We start from the raw sequence: 23,753 nt of genomic DNA on the forward strand, positions 1-23,753 counted from the left end.
CTGTCCACATGCCCTGTTGGCCCTCTTGTCCTGCGGCACTGGAGGCTCCTACCCCTGCAGCCAGGAGGCCACCTTATACATGCAGACAGACAGACGGGTAGTCCAGGCATACTACAGTGAACAGTCAAAGGCAGGTAAATTGGAAATTGACATGGTCCAAAACAGCAGCAAACTCACCTGAAGAAAGGGTTTTTTAAATCCAAGGTGTTCCAAGACTTGAAGCCTGACTCATCGATAACTGCTGTGATGTGAATGTCATAGCTCTGCCTTGCATGGGGAAGATTTTTTTTATTTATTATTACATTTCAGTTCAAAAGGCCATGAATAATACCAGACCTGGATCAAATAAATAATGTCAAATAATTAAAATAACATGAGCTGTGCTTAATTTAGTTTGCCTGTAGTCTCGTTCCCAAAATACGAGGTTAGTTTGCCTGGTTAATTGGTCCAAAGTCTAAATTGGTCCAAAAATAAACTGTAAGCTATGTCTATACACATATACTGTATTTCCAAACATTTTGCAAATGTACAGTGCCCTGTACAGTGGAAAGAGGAAGCATTTTGTCTTCTTTTAGTTTTATACTAACAGTACAGATTCTCAGCTTTAAAGGAGACCTATTATGCAAATGTACCATTTGAATGGAAATGATTAGACCTTGCATTCGAAAGTGACATGTGGCTACACACAGGTTGGGAAATCATCAGCGGTGTTCTGCAGATTTGCTGTGGCAGTGCAGGGAAAAAACACACTTCCCGGGGGAAATGTATTCAAAGTTTGCCATTGCACAGAGTACAACGAAATGCATTTATGCTCTAGAGGGGGTATCTAGGCAAGAGGTCAGAGTCATTGAAGGCGACCCTGGAGCAATTAGGGGTTCAGTGCCTTGCTCAGGGACACTTCGACACATGGCCAGCTGGGGATTCGAACCGCTGCGAGCTGCTGACTTTGTGAGCTTTCTGAGCCACAGCCACCGCACAAATAGGATAAGGAATAGGATTAAAAAACAAATATCCCTGTGTTCCCCACAATACAAGGAATCCAAAAACATTCATGGAAATGATTGGAGTTTGAATGTAGTGGATGGATGAACACGGTGGGGGAAATGTTCAACATGATGTTAATACACGCTGACTCCACTGTGAAGCTAAAGGCCGAGGCAAATCTGAATGGCTTGTTGAATCACATGTTTTCTAAAATACACAGCCCACAAAAAACGGACTGAATTGCTTTATTTCACGGTTTCTGTGTTAGTAGGGTCATCAGAGACCCAAATGTATAGCACAAGCGCTGAAACCTTTTTATACATAGGCCTACCTATTTCAGAGTATTGAAAAATTGGCTTGACAGGCGTGTTCCATCACATTTCCATTTGTGAACCCAATGTGAAAAAAAAAACATTGAATTAAGGCTGAGAATTTCAACTTTGACCCCATAGTAGTTGTTTAATAAAAAGCAAAACTGTTGGATTATAGAGCTAAAAGAAGACTAAATGCTTCCTCTTTCCAATACTGGGCACTGCAATTGACCCAGGTCTGAGTCTGTCTGCATACTTCTGTGGTCGCTCTCACTTCACTTACTTCACCCCACCACACCCTGACTCCTAGTCCCTCTCTTTCCTACCTATTGTTGGCTGTGAACTGGACTGTCCCGGACAGAGTCTGTCCCACCTTGCCGAACAGCGGCGTCTGGATGAGACAGCGGACCTGGTACCAGTGTGTGATAGGTTCACTAGGAGCAGTGGACAGCCACACCGTCATCCTGCAGAGAGAAATGTTGTCGCTCACTGGGGATTCATTCGTGTGGATTGAATATCACATATAACTCAATGGGTTTTCAAATGGACTCATATGGGCCACATAGGACTGAAAACCATTATGCAGGTAATTACTACCAGACCTGGTACAGAACAAAAATACTTTGCTCTGCTTGATTGAGTTTGCCTGGCGCAATAGAGCCAATTGAATAGCCCCACAATTGCAAACCCTGTCCATCTGGCACTTTAGGCAGTATCAAGCAAATGCTCAAAGTATTTATTTAAATTAAAATAATAACTATTTCAACCTAGTTCTGCCTCTTACTTGGATCCGACAAATGCAACATCAAACCAGAAGGCAATTCCATGGATCAGACCCGACTGGAGCAGTTTGAACACAAATGGAATCTCCATCCTATGAAACACATTGAAATTAATGTATTAATTTATTTGTAACTCTGGTGGCAGGATTAAACCACTTGAGATGCATCATCTCGTTTTCTCTGGGGTCCTGTATGAAATGACTGCATTTGAGTTAGCATGGAAAGAGAACAAAAACAATAGGTGATAAAAAATAAAATAAATCAAATGGACACACGGAATGGAATGTATGTATAAATCACCATATCACAGCAGTTGAGCTCAATTCTTTAATTATCATAACCTTTGTGATATTCAAATCTGTCATCATTTTCAGAGTTCATTAGAGGTACGGTAAACAATAACCTGTGTACGTCCTCTTCTTTAGCCTCCATGAAGTTTATACAGTACTTGACCGATTTTGCCATTAGAATCTGCATGTCAAATGTGTCCTAGAGAAAGTGATACGTTTGAAAAATGTTGCATTATACATAAAGTTGATCAGAAATACTGTACATATCTGAAGTGAATGTGCACTCACCACGATGGGCTGTTTGAAGAACTCATCCACTGCAGCATCGTGAAGACCGCTCAAGTTCACCCCATAAAAACAGGTCTGATGCCTGCAGTAAGAGTGTGTCAAAACAACATGCAATACAGTACATTAAGTTACTGGATCTGACAATATTGAATGGTTATCATGCTATTCATTTCATATGAAAAATATATATATGGTGTGGTCCAGCGGTCTAGCACCGTGGTCTAAAGTGCACACATATGCCCATGTCGGAATGGGTTCGGCCCATTCCCTGACAATGCCCTCTTCTCCTTACTTTCCTGTCTGTCTTCACTATCTCTATCCAATGAGATGATAAATATGGGTAGGACCCACTAAAAAAAAACATATATTGCCTATATATATATATATATATATATATATATATATATATATATATATATATATATATATATATATACTGTATATATATGGTGGAAGAGACCAGAGAAAAGCACTTACTGTAGGTCTAACATGCCCAGGCAAAACTGACTATGATTCATACTGTGAAAAATGAAATGGCCATGGTATAAGAATGATCAAAGAGGCTTATCATACCCTCAAAGTGGAGCTGTGAGTGACATACAGAACAGTGCTAGTCACACTAAATCTCACTTGCACTGAGGTTTGAAGGCAATGCTGGTGACTACTGTTACTCTATCCAGTTCAACTTTAAGGAAAAGTGAAATATGATTCAAACTCTTGCTTTCAAGGTGTGTCCCATCTTGGTGAAGTCTCTTGTCTCATGTTGTTATAAATGGGTGTTAAGATGTGAAACGAAAGATTATGAGAGAGATGAGGCTCCGCAATGCTGTCTGTCTGTCCAAAGTGCTCAAGCTTCAATGAGGGTGTCAGTGGTTTGGTGCAGGTGCTAGAGACTTACAAGTATGTGTGTGATAGGAGCCAGGTACTATAGTATAGGGGACAGACCTGCGTCAAAAAGTGTTTTCAAGCATTTGCTTGAGCCTGCATGGAGTGCAAGATAAGCATATTTTGCACTTTTGGAATTATTCCATTGGTTCCATTATGCCAGGTAAGTTCAATTGGGCTAAGCATGGCTAAGCATAGCTAAGCATTTCAAATAATTTTTGAAACTATTGAACCTATGTCTGATAGAGGAGACAAGGGAATCACAAGAGTATGACAGCATATCACAGGTATGTATCTCCTTGTATGTAGAGTACTGTATGTGTAACCACACCAGAGGAGGCAGACATGTTTGATACCATTCCTTATTCCATTCCATGCAATGAGCCTGTCCTCCACCAGCCTGCTCTGAACCACACTCACATAATGAGTAACCTTCCATGAGACCTGAAGACTTCAGTTTGTGTCTTGAGCTTATACTGAAGCTCAGTGCGCTAACACAGTCTCATGGTATGCACACAACATAGGCTCTGGTTCGAACCCAAGTGATCACACATGTACACAGGTCAGAGTCCCGGGCCTGCAGGTTGTAAAGGAGACAAAGGGTGTGTCCCAATAGTCTATTCCTTGTATCCTTTCTGCTCGATTCAATGTGTTTTGAGATGGAAGCGAGGAGATGTGAGGAATAGGGCTGTTACGATTATTCGACGTCATCGACTACGTCAATAGTCGGTTGCCGTAAAATGCGTCGGTTAGTCGTAAAAAACAAAATGGCTGCGACCAGTGCAAACACGGAGGAAGAGCCGGCGGCTAAAAGACTTCGCCCACGATCGTCCAAAGTATGGGAGTACTTTACAAAAAAAGAAACCAATGGCAATGTGGTGGTCTGTAAACTGTGCAAAAATGAATTGTCCTATCACAGCAGTACGACCTCAATGAACGAGCACTTGAAGCGAAAGCATCCTGGAGCGCTTTGTGAAGACAGCCGCAAGCTAGCACCGTAAGTCAGCGTTGTATTTCTGTTCACTTTTCCGGCCGTGTATCAGTGAAAAATGGATAGCTACTAGCTAATGTCACACAAGCAATGTAGCTCACCACAGTTTGTATGTCTTGTCTTCTGGTGTTAGTAACGTTAGCTATGTAGCTGGCTAGCTACGGTAGCCTTACTAGCCTATTGTTATTGTGGTGCTCGCACCTACTGTACGTTATCTAGCTCGTAGCTCGCATGCTACGTTAGCATCAATTTAGCTATTCATAACATAGCAGCGAGAGTAAAGTTAGCTAGCCATAGGGGTGTAACGGATCACCTAACTCACGGATCGGATCGTGTCACGGATTTTGAGTCACGGATCGGATAATTTTTCGGATCAACACAAAACATATATATTTTTTAATAAAAACAACATTTTCCTTGAATTCTGTAAAAACACCACTTTTAATGTGTGAAACAAAAAAACAACATTCAAGATGTCAAAACTGATATATATATCACATATATATATAACATCTATATATAACAACATATATATATAACAACATATATGTAACATCACTGCTGCAAAGTAACAGAGTACTTTTTTTGTGTGTTTACACAATCACCCAGGCTGCTTAGCGGGTGATATGACGTGATATAATTGGGACAGAGATGAGTGAATGAATGTTGTTGTCAACTCAGTACACATGCAGAGAGTGAGAATAAAGCGCACATGATTGTTTTTCTACCGGTTACATTTGAATGAATGAATGTTCTTTATTGTCATTGCTACAGTACAGGTACCAAACAACGAAATTTAGGAGGGGTGGCTCCCCTGGTGTTAGGAAAGAAAAAAAAAAAGTTTTTTTTTTTTTTTTTTGCTATTGATCCGCGGTACACATGCGTTCCGAACCGTGGAGGGCGATCCGAACGGATCACGGATTATCCGTGATCCGTTACACCCCTAGCTAGCCATGTAGCTACTAGCTAGCTATGTGTTGTGGTGATGGACAGACTTCTAAATGGCCATGTTGGCTAAACATAGCAGTGAGGTGGAAATTAAGGGGCCTACACATGATAAGAAATGTGTGCTTTTTTTATTTTCAGGAAGCAAAGCAGTGTGGAAAACTTTTTCCACAAAAAGAGCACAACTCCATGCACACCCCAGATGGCTGCTCAGCTTTCTAACAGCATCTTACAGATGATCGTCAAGGACATGAGACCTGTTGCTATTGTGGAGGGTCAAGGCTTTCGTGAGATGATCAACACATTTCACCCAGGGTACACACTTCCCTCCAGGCACCACTTCACAAATTTGATGGAGAAAAAATACGAGGCTACTATAGAGAGGGTGAAATCTGAAATAAAAAATAAAAAAATCACACTCACCACAGATGCTTGGACAAGTATTGCCACCGAGGCGTACTTAGGAGTCACCTGCCACTTTATATCTGAAGACTGGGAGATGACTTCATACAGTCTGACCACGATGCCGCTTGAGGAGCGCCACACAGCGGTAAACATTGCTGGCTGGTTGGAAGAGGCAGCAGAGAGGTTTGGTTTCTCTCTCAGTGATGATGTCCTGGCTGTTGTACATGATAATGCTGCCAATGTGGTGGCAGCTCTCAGGATCCTGGAAGAGAGGCATGGAGTTGCTTCACATCGATGTGCTGGCCATACAATCCAGCTGGTGGTCAACCACGCCCTGAAGAAGGACCCCCAGATAAGCAAGGCACTGGGGGCTGCAAGATGCCTGGTAGAACACTTCAAGCGGAGTGAGCTCGCCAGCAGCAAGCTCAAAGATAAACAAAAGCAATGGGGCACAGCTGAACATAAGTTGATCCAGGATGTGTCTGTAAGATGGAACAGTTCTTACTACATGGTGAGTCGCCTCTTGGAGCAACGGTGGCCGGTGACCGCAACCCTTTCAGACCATCATGTCACACAGCGAGGAAAGCACTACCTGGACCTGAAAAATGACCAATGGACCCTACTGGAGGAACTGGAGCAAGTTCTCAAGCCCTTTGAGCAAGCCACTGTCTTCCTGAGTGGAGAGGCTTATGTCACAGTCTCTGCTCTACCTCCACTGGTAAAGGGCCTCCTGAAAACCACACAGAAAACATCCTTCGAGTCTGCTCCCATCAACTCTTTCCAAACAGCTGCAGCAAAGGAGATAGCTTCAAGGAGGAAGGACAAGGCCACATTCAGAGAAGATGGTCAAAATGTGTGTGTCATCGCTGCTGCCCTTGACCCCAGGTTCCGCAAGCTAAAGTTCCTGTCGTCAGAAGATATCCTAAAAGTGCAAGTCAAACTTCAGACTCTTGCACTTCAAGCCAAAATAAGAGAGAAGGAACAGCTTCAACAGGCAAGTGAATGAATGAATGAATGAATGAATGGTCTTTATTGTCATTGATATAGTACAGGTACCAAACAACGAAATTTGGGAGGGGGGGCTCCCCTGGTGCTAGGAAAGAAAAAAAAAAAAAAAGGGAAAGGAGCTGATTTACATAAATAAAGGCTATGTACACTATCCACTATACTATACTGTACAAATAAAACACTGTGCTGTACTCTATGCTATGCTATACCTATTCTAACATTTCCTATTCTCTGTGGGGCAGGATGGCTCAGCCAGTGCCCAGCCAGAAGCTTCAAAGAAGAGGACTAAGATGCCAGTGTCTGTGCTGGACACATTGCTAGGCTCAGACTCAGAGGAGCAGCACAGCAATGAGGAAGACAATGCCCAGGAAAGAAACAGCGAGGACAGTGACACCGACACTGACATTGTGAGGAATGAGGTGTTAGTTTATTTTGGAGAACAAAATGTTTCAAGGGATAAGAGCCCCCTACACTGGTGGAAGGAAAACGCAGCACGGTTCCCCTCCCTGGCTATGCTGGCCAAGTCCTACCTGTCTGTCCCTGCAACGTCCACTCCGTCTGAAAGGCTCTTTTCAGCTGCTGGGAACATCGTTTCAAAAAAAAGAGCAAGCCTGACCTCTAAGCATGTGGACATGCTCACATTCCTCCACAGTAATGCCTAAGGTGGAGGGGGGAGAAGGGAGAGAGCTAAGGGGGGAGGGGGAGAGCAGAGAGAGGGGGAGAATGTTATGTTTGTTATTGAGATTGTTATTGTTAAAGATTGTTACTGAGAGGTATACAGTATTCCGGTTAGAATTTTACTTTTTTACAGAATTTACTGCATTACTTGCACTTTTCCTTTTACTTGAAGTTAACTTTTATATTTTATAATATTATATTTTATGTTGAGATTGTTATTGTTAAAGATTGTTACTGAGAGTATACGGTATTCCGGTTAGAATTTTACTTTTTTACAGAATTTACTGCATTCCTTGCACTTTTCCTTTTACTTGAAGTTAACTTTTATATTTTATAATATTATATTTTATGTTGGACTGTAAGAAAGAGAGGATCTTTTTTGTTGTGTGGAATATTGCCCTGCAGTGCAAGAATAATTGAATAAAATACTGAAATGTTGATAAGAGAAGTTTTTGACATTTATTTGGGGAAAATCAAGTGATACATTAATCGGACAGCAAAAAAATAATCGTTAGACTAATCGCTAAATTAGTCGCTAGACTAACCGAATAATCGACAAAATATTCGTTAGATTAATCGTTAGAAAAATAGTCGTTTGGGACAGCCCTAGTGAGGAATAGATGCAACCACATTTTACCTGTGCCCCACTCCTCCCTTACACAGTGTTGGATCTAATGGGGTTTTCTAAAACATATTCTTATGTCACTCACACACACACATACACACACACACACACACACACACACACACACACACACACACACACACACACACACACACACACACACACACACACACACACACACTCTCTCTCTCTCTTAACAAGAGTATCAGGCTAGGTCACTGCTAAGGTCAGGATGTCCCTACTTGGAACTAAACTGTTAGCAGTTGACACTACAAATAGGCGGATTCGGAGGTGTTATCTTAAGGAGCGGAGACGGTCCGACTACGACCTTGGGGGTCGTAGGCACCAGAGATGGGCAGGGGAGTGTGAGCTAATTCACGACGTAACATCTAAGATAACATGAAAAGTATTTAAACGTGTTTGTGTTCAAGAATGAGTTGTCTAATGCTTGTACTCTGTTGGGAGAACCTATTTGGAAGAACTAAAGGTGACCAATACAATCTTTAGAGTAATCATTACGACCCGTGTTGGATCTCTATTCCTTGTCAATTCGTGTATGCTGCACACCTGATCTATAGAGATGACACAACGCATTTAAGATCACGAAATCCTCAATAGATTGATCCATTCCATCTTTACCAACGAGAAGATTCTTCAACAGACATGCACATTCCACAGTATGTCCACAGTCTATATATTCTCCTGTTTCCGACTGACAGTATGTGAGCAAAATACATTTTCTTCACATAAATTTGGTTTCTTTGTGCTTGCTTGCCAGTTGGGGGGGGGACAGTTTATCTGAGCAGAGTCGGATTGTGAGGGTATGTATGAGTCAGGCTTGGGACTGAACTGGAGCGTTTTACACTGACAGGAAACTCGCTTGGTTGGGGTCACGGCCCAGTGCCAGCGGACCCAAGAGCTGTGGGTGGGAGGTCCCTTACCCTCTCCTGGCATTTGTGTGTGTGTCTGTGTGTGTGTGTGTGTGTGTGTGTGTGTGTGTGTGCGTGTGTGTACATGCTTGTGTGCGTGTGTGCATGCGTGCGCACGCGTATATGTGTGTGTTAGGGAAAGTTAAGGTGGAGTACTGACTATTAACACGTAACTTGATCTGTAAGTTCTGTAGCCAACTCCTGGCAAAGTGTAAACAGTGTTACTTAGTGCCCAGTTTTTTTTTTTTTTTTTTTTTACATAAGCAGTCTTCCACAAAAGAAGAATGATAACTTGTTAGTTCCTGGGACAACAGAAAGTTTGGGAAACACTAGGCTAAAGCACATACATATCTGGAACCAGGCTGGGGAACAGGGGGACGCATAAAGGAGCACGGACGAGCGTTAAGTCAGGGCCGTGATGACTGAGAGGCTTTGTGGGGGTGTGAGGCGGGTTCATTCATGGTCTGTTGGCACACTGGCATTCAGCTCTGCTTCCCCTAGGGGTACTGGAGGAGAGGGGGGTGGAGGCCATGAGTTCATCCCAAACAGTGGGGGAAAGCAACTGTTTTTATGACTTCCATATGTACCACCACTGTCACACATATAGACAAATACCAGTGAGGCGAGGCACTGTGAACCCCCCGATGGGAAGTATAGCCTTTTCAGAATGTCATACTTATAACACTAGTGAAGATATCAGAATATAACAGAAGTTGAAAACACAACTAAAGACTTTTATCTCAAAGTGACAATCAACAACATGGTAATGTTTAGTGGCTTACCAGAAGCTAGAGCGTGCATGGTGCTCGATGTAAAGCTGCTCATCAGTGAAGGGAGCCAGGTGCATATCACTGTAGGTCGGGAACATCATACCTGACCAGGTTACAGAGACATTGTGTTCTTTATATCAGCGAAACATCATTTCCAGTATATTTCTCATTTAGTCCACCAGATATGGTCCCATAATTACTGTTTGAATAAAAGCCTAATAGATATCCTAATGACAACTTGCCTATATTAATATGTAACATAGTGGTTTGGGCCAAACATGTCTGTGACTTGTTTTAGCTCCCTGAGCTAATGCCCCTGTCTTTAGACCCTTGTTCAAATCCTGTCAGCAGCATTAACTGGTCAACCACACGTGGAATATGGTCTATGTAACTAATAATGTGCGGGTTTTATAGGGTTAACTCTCCCCATGTGTGCACTGACCTTTGGGTTTCAGCCACTTCCTGGAATGGATGTAGCTCTCCAGCATCTTCCTGTTCAGCAGCATATAGCCAATCGGCTCAGAGACGATCACATCCACCATCTCGGGACATGAAACCTCCTCCATCTTTCCAGGAAGGATTATGATTCTATCTGAGAGACCATTGCTCTTCGCCATTATCTGAGCAGGGAAAAACATAAAACATACTGCTTCAGAAGACTGAACCCCAAATCAACTTAGCTACTCCCAGAAGTAGTGGGGAAAAGATAGGACAGGTATAAACAATATGGGAAATTACTGTATGTAGGGCAGAAGGCAAGATTATCATATATCACACAATTATATTGATTTTCTGAGATCTACTGTACAGTATTGATTGATTGAGATGTTTATTTCATATATGTGCAAAACAAGATACAGCAACAATAATTAATATAACAGAAAACAAAACAAAAAAACTAATAGAATTAAAAAGCTGATTGCACATTTAACTTTCTTTTTTTCTTTTTTTTTCTCACATATTTGAAAAGGAGTGAGAAGAAGAACAAACTTATTCAATCCCACCCCTTCTCCATAAATCAAAATGCTTCCTGTTCAAATGCTCAAATTACTGTAATACAATCTCATAATATATACAAATACTGCGTACCCAAAAGTCCAATATCATATTTACATAAAATATATATACGTATATATATATATATATATATATATATATATTTAGGAACCCAAATGATAAATGATAATAAATAAACAATAACCCCAGTAAACACCTATACAAGTACCAAGGGTGCTAAGTTGGGATTCAGTCGCTTGGGTCAAATGGGCTTAGTTTAGCTTAAAAGCCACCCTGTGTGGAAGATGTGGAAGCGGCAGTATTAAATAATGGTTTTAAGATGTAAGTCCTTTGTTCCTCATCTGAGATAACATTCATCATCTGTCTAAAATTAGAGAAGTATTCAGCTGTTGACTAGTGTTTGGGTCAACTCTCAGATGCAGTGCCCTGGTGTACGCTGAATACATATTGTGTTGTTTCAGTAAATGATGTGGGAGAGCTGGGCACACACTCTTCAAACAAAAGTGCCTTGATCGGGACAAGTATAGCCTGTAAGCTTCATAGGCACTTTTCTACTTTTTGAGATAACTCCGGTGGAGACTGTTTTCCCTCTTTTTTCTCACATTTCAATGTATGAAGGGGATTCAGCCAGCTCAGACGGGTCTGCCAGATTTGTATTGCCACACAACTGAGGTAGGTGGAATTCATTTTATGAGTTACTGCACTGTATATACGTAACATAAGTGTGACAACAGCATAACAACATTAACAATTATTTCTCAGACTAAAAACGTCTGTGATTGGCTAAAAAGCTGAAACGTGAAAGACAGATGATGGCACACATCTGGTTGCTGTCTAGAAACGAAACACTGGTATTTAACAAACTGGGAGAGATGGAACAGAGTGACCTATGCCTGACTGTTAAGCTAGACGCCATCACCCATCCATGAAAATATGTTTCCCTCCTCATCCCCAAGCTGGTTCCTTGGCCAGAAATGGCCTCAAGTCATTTCACACACAGAATGTCATGCTCTGTAGCCAGCCAGGAGGTGGGCTTATGGAGGCTGTTATGGAGGCTCTTCTGGAGGTGTGACTCTAGGATAGGATTTTCAGGGTTGTGTTTTTTTTCCCCGTCTTGGCTTCATGAACGTGTGTGTGTGTGTGTGTGTGTGTGTGTGTGTGTGTGTGTGTGTGTGTGTGTGTGTGTGTGTGCGTGCGTGTGTGTCTGAGTGCGTACGTGTGATAACAGATTCATCATCCTAACCCAGGTGATTAGGCGCCAACCTATACAAATGACTTAATTTTCTGGTCAGAGCTGAAATATTTTTCCTCTCTTCATAGCCGCAAGTAGTTAAAGCTGCTAAATCAGCGTGACATAAATCAGCTTGACATTATTTCAAAGCAGCATTGAGCATTCAACCATCTGAACAACCCAATGAAGTTCTTGAATTGACAGACATTGAAATATGAACACACACACACAAAAAAAACTCATTTGGACTGTAATACCGCTGAGTCGTCTTCATAAACTGATTAATAGCAATAATCTTCTCTCATAGCAATAATGTGCTATGAGAGCAGGGAATAGAAGAGTGAAGTTTTGTATAGAAGTTACTATACAAAACAGTACTTCAGTACCTGTGCATATTTGGCTACAGGGCTGGCCTCCACAGCATACACCCTCTTTGCCCCTGCCTGGATGGCAAAGTAAGACAGAATACCTGATCCACTGCCGACATCCAGTACCACCTACACAGGAGGAGCAGGGTTTTAATCTTTATCTGCAACAACTGCCTGTACATGAAGTAAGTCTACATACCTGTGAAACACAAACCATTTGTGACAGGGTCTGGTGAAAAAGTCCCCAAGTAGGGCAATGTCATTTCCCAGTTTTTTGAAGAAAACTAGTTGAAGAAGCTTATTTGAATGTTGGTACACCTCAAACCAAATAGGCTACTGGAGAAAATCGCTCAGAATCAAAACAGATGGGTTTTCTACCATCGCATTGGTAGCTAACTAGCTAGCAGCAAAGAAAGAACATTGCTATGAACATCTAACTGCATGCTTAATACATCACAACATGATGATACAACATCAACATGCTAAAAACACGTAAATACATAGAATTAGATGATCACACAGTCCTTGCTTTTGAACACGTCCTAAAACGTAAGTTTGTTTACAAGCCATGTATCATTAACCCAGTAGCCTACAAGCAGGACGGTAGATTATACAATGACTTCAATTAATACATTATAAGTATTTAGTGATCCTGAAACTGTTGTTGTTTGTTATATTGAGTGGGCTCTTCAACACTTAAAGATTCGTAAGATGAGAAAAAAAACAAAAAACTAACAAACGGAAAACAAAGCTTTTTGGTCATTTGCGCAATTTGAGAATTGCCTGCATGCAGACCTTTTCACCAGACCGTGTCACATGTTGTCTACCTGAAGATGATCATGAGATGGTACTGCAGTGGGGTGTTATGAGAAACCTATAAGCACTTAAGACAATTCCTATAGGGCTGGTTTCCCAGACTACAGACTACACAGTCTAAAACTAATCCTAATCCAGTTTTAACCTAATCCTGGACTAAAAAGCATCTTCAAAGGAGATTTTACATTAAACGTGGGATTTAGTCCAGGACTAGGCTTAATCTGTGTCTGGGAAACCGCCCCATAAGGCATAATTATTTTTCCATTCAATCAATTAGATACTCAAAAGTGTCTCGGCTCTTACAGTACCTTGTCCTTGAAGTCAGCCTCATTTAATAGAATGGCCTTCTGGTATGTAGCAGTTCTTAGATAGTCCTCTAGCATATTCTGTTGTTGGGATAAACAGCCATAAAACTATGGAGGAGAGGTGGGGGTTCAGTCACAACCTTGAATATAGACAGCATGTCTCTTTTTATAGACTTGTTGATGGGCCAAACTACCTGGAGTGGACTGGAATAGTGAAAACTACCTGGAAATACTGCAGGGCAGATGAAGATACAGTAAACTATCTGAAAGTACTGCAGGATGGAGGACTGTAAACTACCTGGAAACACTGTGGGGGCAGATAAGGTTAAACTATTTGAAAATACTGCAGGATGGAGGAGCTTACAATACCTAGAAGTAATACATTGCTGTGGATTGAACATTCCCGGAGATATTGTGGAACAGAGGAGTACAGTATAAACTACCTGGAAGTACTGCAAAGCTGCTGAGTCTAAACTAACTTGACATGCTGTAGGTTAGAGGAGTGAAAACCATGTACCTGGAGACCAAACTAACTGGAGATACTGCAGAATGAGATAGTACAAGCAACGTTATATCATATGGAAGTGCGACAGGATGCAGTTTAGTACCTGGACACACTGCTGGGCAGATGAGTCCTCCATTCTCTGATCAAACACTCTTTGCTCCTTCTGGGGATCATCCCCTCTTCCCAGCTGTCTACGAAACTCCTGAAACTCTGGTGTAAAGAAACAATGGTATGCATAATAGCCTAACATAAGGTTTAATATAAATATATAAAAAACAACTATCATCTGTGTACTCACCAATGGGTGTTCTGAAATGCAGAAGAATGCTAAGGCTGCCAGAGGTAACAACAAGAAAAGACTGGCTGCCCACCCGGCAACAGTCTGTTTCCTTAGTGACAGCGAATCTGTACACACAATCTCCATCACCTGTATGGGAAAACACACAACTGACATTGACAAACACACATGAAATACATCTTATATACTATTAAATTTTGATAAAAAAGATAAAAATCACCAAATAAGCTGAACTGGGGTCTGAAACAACATTAAGCCCTTCCATTGAAGGCTGTTGTTTTTAAGTACCGTAGTCCTCTGTATTATAGTTTGTTACACTCATAATCTGCTCATCATCATATGTGTACCATTCCTTTGCCTATACTGTAGATTAGTATAAAATACCTTTAAAAAAAGCATCAGTCAGGGAACAATAAACACAAGTGTCAGGCTTTTAACCCTGGAAACCTTTGGCCAGTTCTGGCAGTGTTGTATGGCGTGAGGCCCCTGCTGTGTAGCGGCACTATCTGATCCTGTGTACCACCAGGCCGAAAGCACTGCTAGGCTCAGTGTACCGGATAGAAATAACACAGTCTGGATACATACTGTACTGCATATAGTCACACACATGCAGGCACGCATGTATGTATGCATGCACGTATGCACTCATATGCACATTGAGAGACATATGCACATAAACACACACACACACACACACACACACACACACACACAAATGCATGCAGGCACGCACACAGACACACGGACACACACACAGACACACGGACACACACACACACACACACACACACACACACACACACACACACACACAGAGAGAGAGAGAGTAGTAAATCTTCCAGAGTTCTCAGTAGGTCAAGAGACCACACAGAGAGGAGGAGAATTATGTGATGCAGGAAATAGGAAAATGTGTTAAAAGCACACATACACACACACACACACACACAGAGGCTTACAGGCTTACTCTGTGACCCCATAGTAAAGAATATAGGGCTCCGCTTATGTATACATTATGCTTTACAATCCAAACCAATGCTTTGGAATCAAAACCCATTGTTAATCTTACGCAGAAATTAAAACATCATGACTGAAATGCCTCTTTTTGTTCATTCATAGAATTAACTGACAAAATAAATGTACAGGTTGTAATTTGTCATACTTGGAGTAGGTTGTTTACGTGTTGTGTGGGCACTTACCATCCTGGACGGTGAGCCATGTCTCCTCCTGCCCTGAGCTCATGTGTAGAGACAGAGGTTGGTGTTGTCCCCGTTTAGACAACTGGATCTCACCTTTCACCAGGTTCTCATTCAGACAGGACACACTAACAGAGAAGCGGGTCACATCCTCACTCCTCGCCATGATCCTATTGGTAGTGGCTCTGTTGAGTTTGATTCTGTGAGTTTGGTGCTGTACATAGACACTAGGGGAGGGAGGGGAAAGAGAGTTGGTGGGAGACAAGGGGCAGGGTTAGACTGTGTCTCAGAATGTGATTGGAACTAAAAGAAAAGTTGTCATCACTGTATGTAAATAAGAGTCATTATGTTGGTTGCAGATTTGGAGTAGTATTACAATAAAGCAGCAATTTGGAGTATAAATATTACAGTGATAATGTCTATTCTAGGTGTGTGACTAACTATAAGGCAACAACGTAGATCAACCTGATTAAAAGTAAAAGTGAAAGAAAGATTTGAAGAATGATTTGCTGCTTTTGGTGATAATTAACCCTATGACACCCAATACCTGTTGATAACATTCAAATGTAAATAATGCTTGGCTAAATGAAACCCCAAATGCAATTTCTTTCACCAAATATTTAACATAAAAAATAAATAAAAATATTACCAGTAATGTATACCTATGTCTTCCAGCATACTCTATTGCAATTATTTGCCATATAAATGTCATATACAGTATAGTACCGGTATATGCTACTTATCACACAAAGAGATTTCAATGTAATTTAAAGATTTTTTAAGAAGATTGTCTTGCTTTGGGGACATAATATCAGTGAAATCAAAATAGAGAAAATCTATTTAAATCCTAAACTACCTGATTTAGAAGATGACTGGAGTGATGTCACCACTTCCCTGCAGGGTGACACCCAGTGGACAACTGTGGCAATGAAAGGAAAGTTCCAGAAAACTCTGAAACTCCTAAAGGCACATCACTGAAGATGCTGTGCTCTCTTGGATTCCAGTCTTCCCTCTGGCCAGAGGTCCAACCTCTTCTCTGCCAGAGGAATCAGGTGCAGAGAAACATGTTGGAGATACAGAGCAGTCTGGAGCTGATGGAGAAACCTCAACACACCATCTTGGAGGAGATGGATCATGTCCCAGCCTCTGTGGCCATACAACCCATCTCCTACAAGCTGGACAAAGAGGGAGAGCACACTGGGGACTTTCGCAGCTTTTATATTCTGCCTCTAGTAGTTCCAGAGTCTTCAGGAACTTTCATGTCACTTTCATGTCATTGCCACAGTTGGGTATTACCCTGCAGGAAAGACTTCTCCGCAGAGAAGATGCCAGTTAAGCAGTTGGCCAACAAGCTGAGAGCCATTGGGAAGAGGGAAGAAGCAGGAGGATGGGAAAGGCTACTCTTCCTACTCTCACTAAAGCCAGGCGTTCAGACAGGAGATCTGCCTGAAGGGGTGAATCCTGAGACAATCACCTGCTCATGACAGGAATAGTACAGGCATTTTGTGAGAAAAGAGGCTTTCAACTGTTTATTGCTCATAAATGTCTCTATATGACATATAAAAAGTCTTAAGAAATCCAAGTGGTGGAAAGTATATATTTTTTTACCATAACCTGGTAACACAGTTTTGCTTCCAAAAATGACATTATAAAGCTTTAAAATGTTGAAACTTTAATCGAATCACTAAATTAATATACTTTTATACAAGGCAACATAAATTGGCAGTAATCAACATTAATATAGGCATTGATTAACAACAATTGAAAACAATATTATTAAAATATCACTTTTATGTTACTTTCAAAAATATTTGTGACTGGTAGATTTGCACTAATCAACATGTTGGCACTATTGAACAAAAACGTAAACATGTTAACTTTTAAGTAAAACTTTATCAGTAGGTGTCTGGTTCATCTTCACCATCTTCATCGTCATCACATGCAGCCTGAGATGAGTTTGCACACCCCAATCCTTTGCAGTTGCTACATGTAACAGAGCACTCGATGCCATGCTTCTTGCATGTGCACCTCAGGCTGCTGCAGTCTGTCTTGCAGGTGCGTCTGATTTCCTGTGGACCTTGTGGTAAGTCAGTTTGGACAGGGACAAGCCTCATCACTCTCTTTCCATCCCCATTCTTGTGGCAGGAGTTCATTTGAGGTTCCCTTCCACTTCTGCACCTGGTAGGACACACGAAGACTGTGGTACTTCGCTGCTGCTGACGTAGGTGTACATGAGAAGTGCTAATAGCTACCTTCTCACAAAAACGATAGTGTTGTAGAGAGTCGAGTCCCTTCCCAGGTTTCCCAGTGTCCAAGCACAGCAAAGCATTCTTTGTTATTGTGCAAAGATTAGTTATTGTGCATTCTGCTGTGGTAGCTGACTGTGTGTCAAACACTTTAGCTTGCTCACAGAAGTCATCACTGGTTGTGAATTTCTTGAGGGGAGCTCCTTTCCCAATGCCATAAATGCGGGAGGTAGTGTCACACCTAGGGCTGCAACTAACGATTATTTTTGTAGTCGACTAATCTGTCGATTATTTTTCGGTTAGTCGTGTGGCTTTTCGCTGCGCGTAAATGGCGACGCAGAAGCATAAATCCGGCTTAACTAGCTATCTAACCTAACGTTACGCCAAGCTACAGCTGCTCACAGAGCTAGTTGATTGACTAGCTAGCATTGCTGGCTAGACTACAGACAGCTCACGTTAGTAGGCTACGCTTGGCGCTGTTTATCTTACAGACAGCTCGCTGGTGGACTCAACATAATTGAAATAGCATTCACTTATCAAGCATCATTCATGATCATCCACCATGACTACCTGGTATTTTAATAGTGACCACCCCTCACTTCATTTCATCTCGCGTTCTCCTGGCTTCAACATGGAAAACCCCTGCTACGTAACGTTACATACAAGCGCCTCTGTCTGTCACACGCGTGCCACAGGGCAAATAAATTAATAGCACAAACGCTCATAGCATGTACAGCCCTGTCCATGAGACGTTGTTTTCCAACATGTAACAGTAAAGCTAACATAAACATTACGACCCTAACAATATAACGTTAGCCAGTTGGCTAACAACGTTAGCTAAAACTTACCCTTACTTTTTTTCAATTTATAAATTTCTATACGATTAGTCGACACTAAAATTCCACGTCGACGAGTTTTTATGATTGACGTCGTCGATTATGTCGACTAATCGTTGCAGCCCTAGTCACACCCAGCTATTGCATGGATGAAGAGGTTGTGAGGGCAAACACTGGGCCCCAGCTGCTGCATGTGTAACAGAGTTGGGAATGTATGTTTAGTTGTGGTGAATGTAGATGAGTTTCGCCGTGCTTTGAGCAGCCCTGGTTGTTGTTGGAGCCCCCCTTTGGAGTTTGGGTGTACTGCAGGTCTGCACGTTCTTTTGTCCTTCTCTTGTTGCCGTACTTGCGGTGGTGCGTCAGAACATGGCCGCCACCTTAATGGGTATGTGCGTGATGTGAAATGCTCCTCGTGTTTTGTTGTTTGTATGGAGAATCTTGTAATGTAGGGTGAAGGTGTTGGTGTAGTACTGTGCTGTTTGTTTTTACATGTATTGTGATGATGTGATGTATTGTGATGATGTGAAACAGAACATTTATTGTATGTTGTTTTGAACGTGCAGATTCACAAGCAGACCAGAGAAGAATTGTGTTCTATATGTCTTCTCTGCAGGTATGTCGCTCCACATGTTGTTTGTAATTGTTATTTGTAATGTTTGAGGGAAGTTTGTGTTCTTTCTGTGAACAAATTGTCCTGATGTGAAATGTACATAGACGGTGGTGGGAGAACATGGCCGCCACCTTAATGGATTCACAAGCAGACCAGAGAAGAATTGTGTTCTATATGTCTTCTCTGCAGGCCAAATAAAAGAATTGATTGAAAGAAGTTTGGCTGTTTGACCATCGTTACACTGGTGCCGTGACACGTCGATCTCAAGATCAGCTGAACGCCGATCTCCGTGGATGCTGCGTGGATGCCAGGTCTTAGTGTGATAGATCAAGTGTGGTCAGAGTATTATAGTAAATGGTCATTCAGTCTGAGGTCTGTGATTACATCAGTTTAAAAAGTGCTTTGATTGTTTTGGTTTTTATGTCCTGCTGTAACTCTATATTTTTTTTTGAACATTATCATTATTATTATTTTTTCATTCAGTAATATTACACAACGCAAGTCTGTACCACTATGGCTCAGAGGCCAGGTTTTAATGATGAGATTTTTGCCAGCCCAGTGTTGCCTATGGGGAGGGGTGCATGGGGGGCATGTCAGAGCAGAGCAGACAGTGCTGTCATCGATGGGTTGAATAGTAGGGAGGTGGGGTGTTCCCAGTTGTTTACTGACAGTGGTAGAGGCATAGGGTCAGGTCAGGACCCAGGTTGTGCTGCTGTCGGACAGTTTACAGGGGAGGCTCCTCCCACATCCACACCCAGTGTTAATGACACTGAAGCTCTTCATCACCTTTCAGACATGATGGGTCAGCTAGGTGCTCAGATTGGCGAGTCCATTGTAACCAAGTTAATTTCAGCTGGTGTAGTTCACTCAAGTAGTATGAGCAGTGCACACCTCAACTGCACATCGCCTCCAGATCCTGTAACTGATCCTAATGTTGTTAGACAGGAGGTTCCGTGCGTTACTGTGAATGTAACATCAGACAGGGAACCACCAATGTTCCGAGGTGATAGTTCTGATAAGTGTTCAGTCCAGGACTGGATTGACATGTCTAAAGCTTATCTGAGAAAGCAGAAATGTCCAATGCATGAACAGGCTGAGGAGATACTGGCAAGGCTGATGGGTAAGGCAAAGGATGTTGTGAGGGTTGGTTTGCGAAGCGATCAGACACTTGATGTGAAGCAGAACCCTGATCTCATCTATGATATCCTTCTCAAGTACTTCAGTGATGTGTCATCATGCCTCCCGTTGTCAGATTTCTATGCCACTCTACCCAGACCCAATGAGAACCCTGTAGACTACTGGTTGAGGATCAACAAAGCAGCTGATGTAGCTGGTGAGGGCCTTCGCAGACAAGGTAGGAGGATGGAGAACGTGGGTGAAGAGGTAGCACGGATGTTTGTCAGGCATTGCCCGGACTCTGGACTATCCCGTATTCTGGAATGCAAGGCTATTGAGGAGTGGAGCTCACGAGACATACAGTTGAAGATTGATAATTATCAGAGAGAGCTGAGAGCCTCTGGCAGGACCGGTAGTTCTGTGCCATTGAAGAGCCATGCCACCGCCCTCCACACTGTGCAGTCTCATCCAGAGCCTTCGATTCAGTCTGTGTCTGAGCAGTGTTCCACCCAGTACCCCCCTGCTCCTGCCCATAGTCCAGTGTACCACACACAGTGTCCGCCTTCTACCCTCATTCCTTCCCAGGACCATGCTTTAGGCCAGCTTCCGTACCACTCCTCCGCGACTGCTGTGGCCCAGAACACTCAGCAATCTGAAGACAGGATTCTTGCTCGCATTATGGAGAGGCTGGAGCAGATGATGGGGAAAGTGCAGCAGCGTGACAGTGCTCCTCGTGGCGGAAGATACCAGGGTGGCGCCCGTGAGAAGGCCTGCCGAGTCTGTGATGACAGTAGACACACTACCATCTCACACTGCATGTCAGAGAGGCTGTGCTTTGTCTGTTTAGCCCCAGGTCACACAAAAGTTGAGTGTCCCACCAGGTCGTCCCGAGCACCTCAGCCTCAGGGAAACTAGGTGGCCTGTATTCAGAGGGAGAAAGTATAGGTCGCCAAGTAAACTCCCATTGTGAGGACGAATCTAGTGCTGAGACAGTGTATATAGCTCTCAAAAGCTCAAGTGATAACTCTGAAGATATTGTTTATCAGAATACGCATACAATTAGTGGTAGTGACAGCCTTTTCTACACACCTGTGACAGTTGGTAATACAGTGACTCTAAATGCTATGCTAGACAGTGGGTCTATGGCTTGTACAATGAGTAAGACGGCAGAGGGAAAGCTTAGAGAGGTTGGAGTTGCTACAGAGCATAACCAGTTCAGTTCAAATGTGGTGCTTGTTGGCTGTGGTGGTCGCCGTGTCAAGCCTGAGTCAGCTTTCAACGTGGAAATGGAGGTGTATGGCTGTAGGATTATGGTTCCCACTCTGGTAGTTGAAGGCCAGCATGATGAGTTGATACTAGGCACCAATGTTATTAAATATATCCTCCGGCAGTATAAGCAATGTGATGGCTACTGGAAGGCTGTGTCTACGCCCTGTCCTGCTGGCGATCCAGAATCTGAACAGTTTCTCTCGATGCTCGCTGGTCTGAACCGTTGGCGAGGTGACGTCATACCTGACAAGATAGGCACAGTCAGGTGCAACTCAGCCGTGTGTCTTGAGCCTGGTCGGGAGTACCTGATGTGGGGCAAGCTACCCAAGTCCACTATTGTGTCTCCTGGTAGCGCTGTGATGACAGAGCCCACATCGTGTCGCTCAGCTCCAAGAGGGGTTCTGGTGGCCAGAGTTGTTACTCCTTTGTGGGGAGACGGATGGGTTCCATTGAAGCTGATCAACTCGTCCGACAGGCCCGTCTTGGTAAGACGCAATGCTAAATTGGCCGACGTCTTCTCCTGCATTGCGCTCGAGGACATGGATGAGACCGGACCTGCTGAGGTCCCACTACTCAGTTGCTGTCAAGTAACCCCGTCCAGTGAAAATGCGGCCCGCACTGTTGATGAGGAACTGAAGTACATGGGATTGAGTGGGCTCGACATACACTCCTGTGACGTGTCTGAACAGTGTAGAAGCAAGATGGCTGACCTGGTTGTGCGCTACAAGGACATCTTCTCACGCCATCACCTGGATTGTGGAGAGGCAAAGGGCTTCATACATCGCATTCACCTCTCAGATCACAGGCCATTCCGGCTCCCATTCAGACGAGTGCCCCCCAGTCAGTATCAGAAGTTGCGCCAAGTACTGAGTGAGATGGAGGAGAAAGATATAATCAGGAAGTCAACCAGTGAATATGCATCTCCGTTGGTTCTTGTATGGAAAAAGAACGGAGATCTCCGTATCTGTACAGACTTTCGCTGGCTGAACAAGAGGACCCTGAAGGATGCTCACCCTCTCCCTCACCAGGCCGACTGCTTAGCTGCACTTGGAGGTAACTCCTTGTTTAGTACTATGGATCTAACCTCAGGGTTTTATAACATGCCACTACACGAGGATGACAGAAAGTACTCTGCCTTTACAACACCTATGGGCTTGTATGAGTATAATCGCCTCCCGCAGGGCCTCTGTAATAGTCCTGGGAGCTTCATGCGTATGATGACTAGCATTTTCGGAGACCAGAACTATCTGAGCTTACTGGTTTATCTGGATGATTTATTGGTGTACGCCCCTGATGAGAGGACAGCTCTGGAACGCTTGGAGATGGTGTTCAGTAGACTGCGTGGTCATAACCTGAAATTGGCCCCCAAGAAGTGTTTTTTTCTCCGGAAATCCGTCAAATTCCTCGGCCACATAATTAATGACAACGGTGTGTTGACTGATCCCAGCAAAGTTGAGAGCATCGCAAAGATGACAAGTGCTGACCTGATGGAAGCGGACGGTGTAACCCCCTCACAGAAACGAATCAGATCTTTCTTGGGGATGATCAATTATTACCAGCACTTTGTGCCTAGCTTCTCCGCTATTGCAAAGCCTCTCTTCTCTCTGTTGACGGGCCAGAAGAGAAAAGGGAAGGTGAAACAGTCCAAACAAAGGTCACAAAGCAGGAAGTTGAAGGTTACTGACTGGACCCCCGAAACGGAGCAGGCTTTCCAGAAGCTGAAAACGGCGCTGGTTGAGACGGCTGTCCTGGCTCACCCTGATTTCAGCCGTCCCTTCATGCTGTCAACGGACGCGTCCCTTGATGGCATTGGTGCTGTCCTGTCGCAGATCCGAGAGGGTGAAGACCGAGCGAGGCCAATCGCATTCGCCAGCAAGTCCCTCTCTCAGTCTCAGAGAAACTATCCAGCCCATCGGTTGGAATTCCTAGCCTTGAAGTGGAGTGTCTGTGACAAGTTTAGCCATTGGTTGAAGGGGCATGATTTCACTGTTTGGACGGACAATAATCCATTGACTCATATCATGACGAAGCCCAAGCTGGACTGCTGCGAGC

The 23,753-nt window shown here is 43.1% G+C and overlaps 1 protein-coding gene across 1 annotated transcript; it reads right to left on the bottom strand.

Annotated features, from left to right (window-relative positions):
- Window positions 1-173: 173 nt before the first annotated feature.
- Window positions 174-16,987, bottom strand: LOC308156186 (histone-arginine methyltransferase CARM1-like; the record flags this gene model as incomplete). The annotated part of the gene is made up of 13 exons (XM_080529541.1): window positions 174-267; window positions 1,622-1,759; window positions 2,080-2,169; window positions 2,481-2,566; window positions 2,656-2,737; window positions 9,904-9,994; window positions 10,334-10,511; window positions 12,526-12,636; window positions 13,632-13,736; window positions 14,505-14,560; window positions 15,628-15,851; window positions 16,654-16,792; window positions 16,921-16,987. 13 exons carry the CDS (start codon window positions 16,985-16,987, stop codon window positions 174-176), a joined length of 1,461 nt encoding a protein of 486 aa, XP_080385667.1.
- Window positions 16,988-23,753: the final 6,766 nt, after the last annotated feature.

The sequence above is a fragment of the Nansenia antarctica genome (assembly GCF_963989245.1).
Source record: "Nansenia antarctica genome assembly, chromosome: 4".
NCBI classification, from domain to species: domain Eukaryota; kingdom Metazoa; phylum Chordata; class Actinopteri; order Argentiniformes; family Microstomatidae; genus Nansenia; species Nansenia antarctica.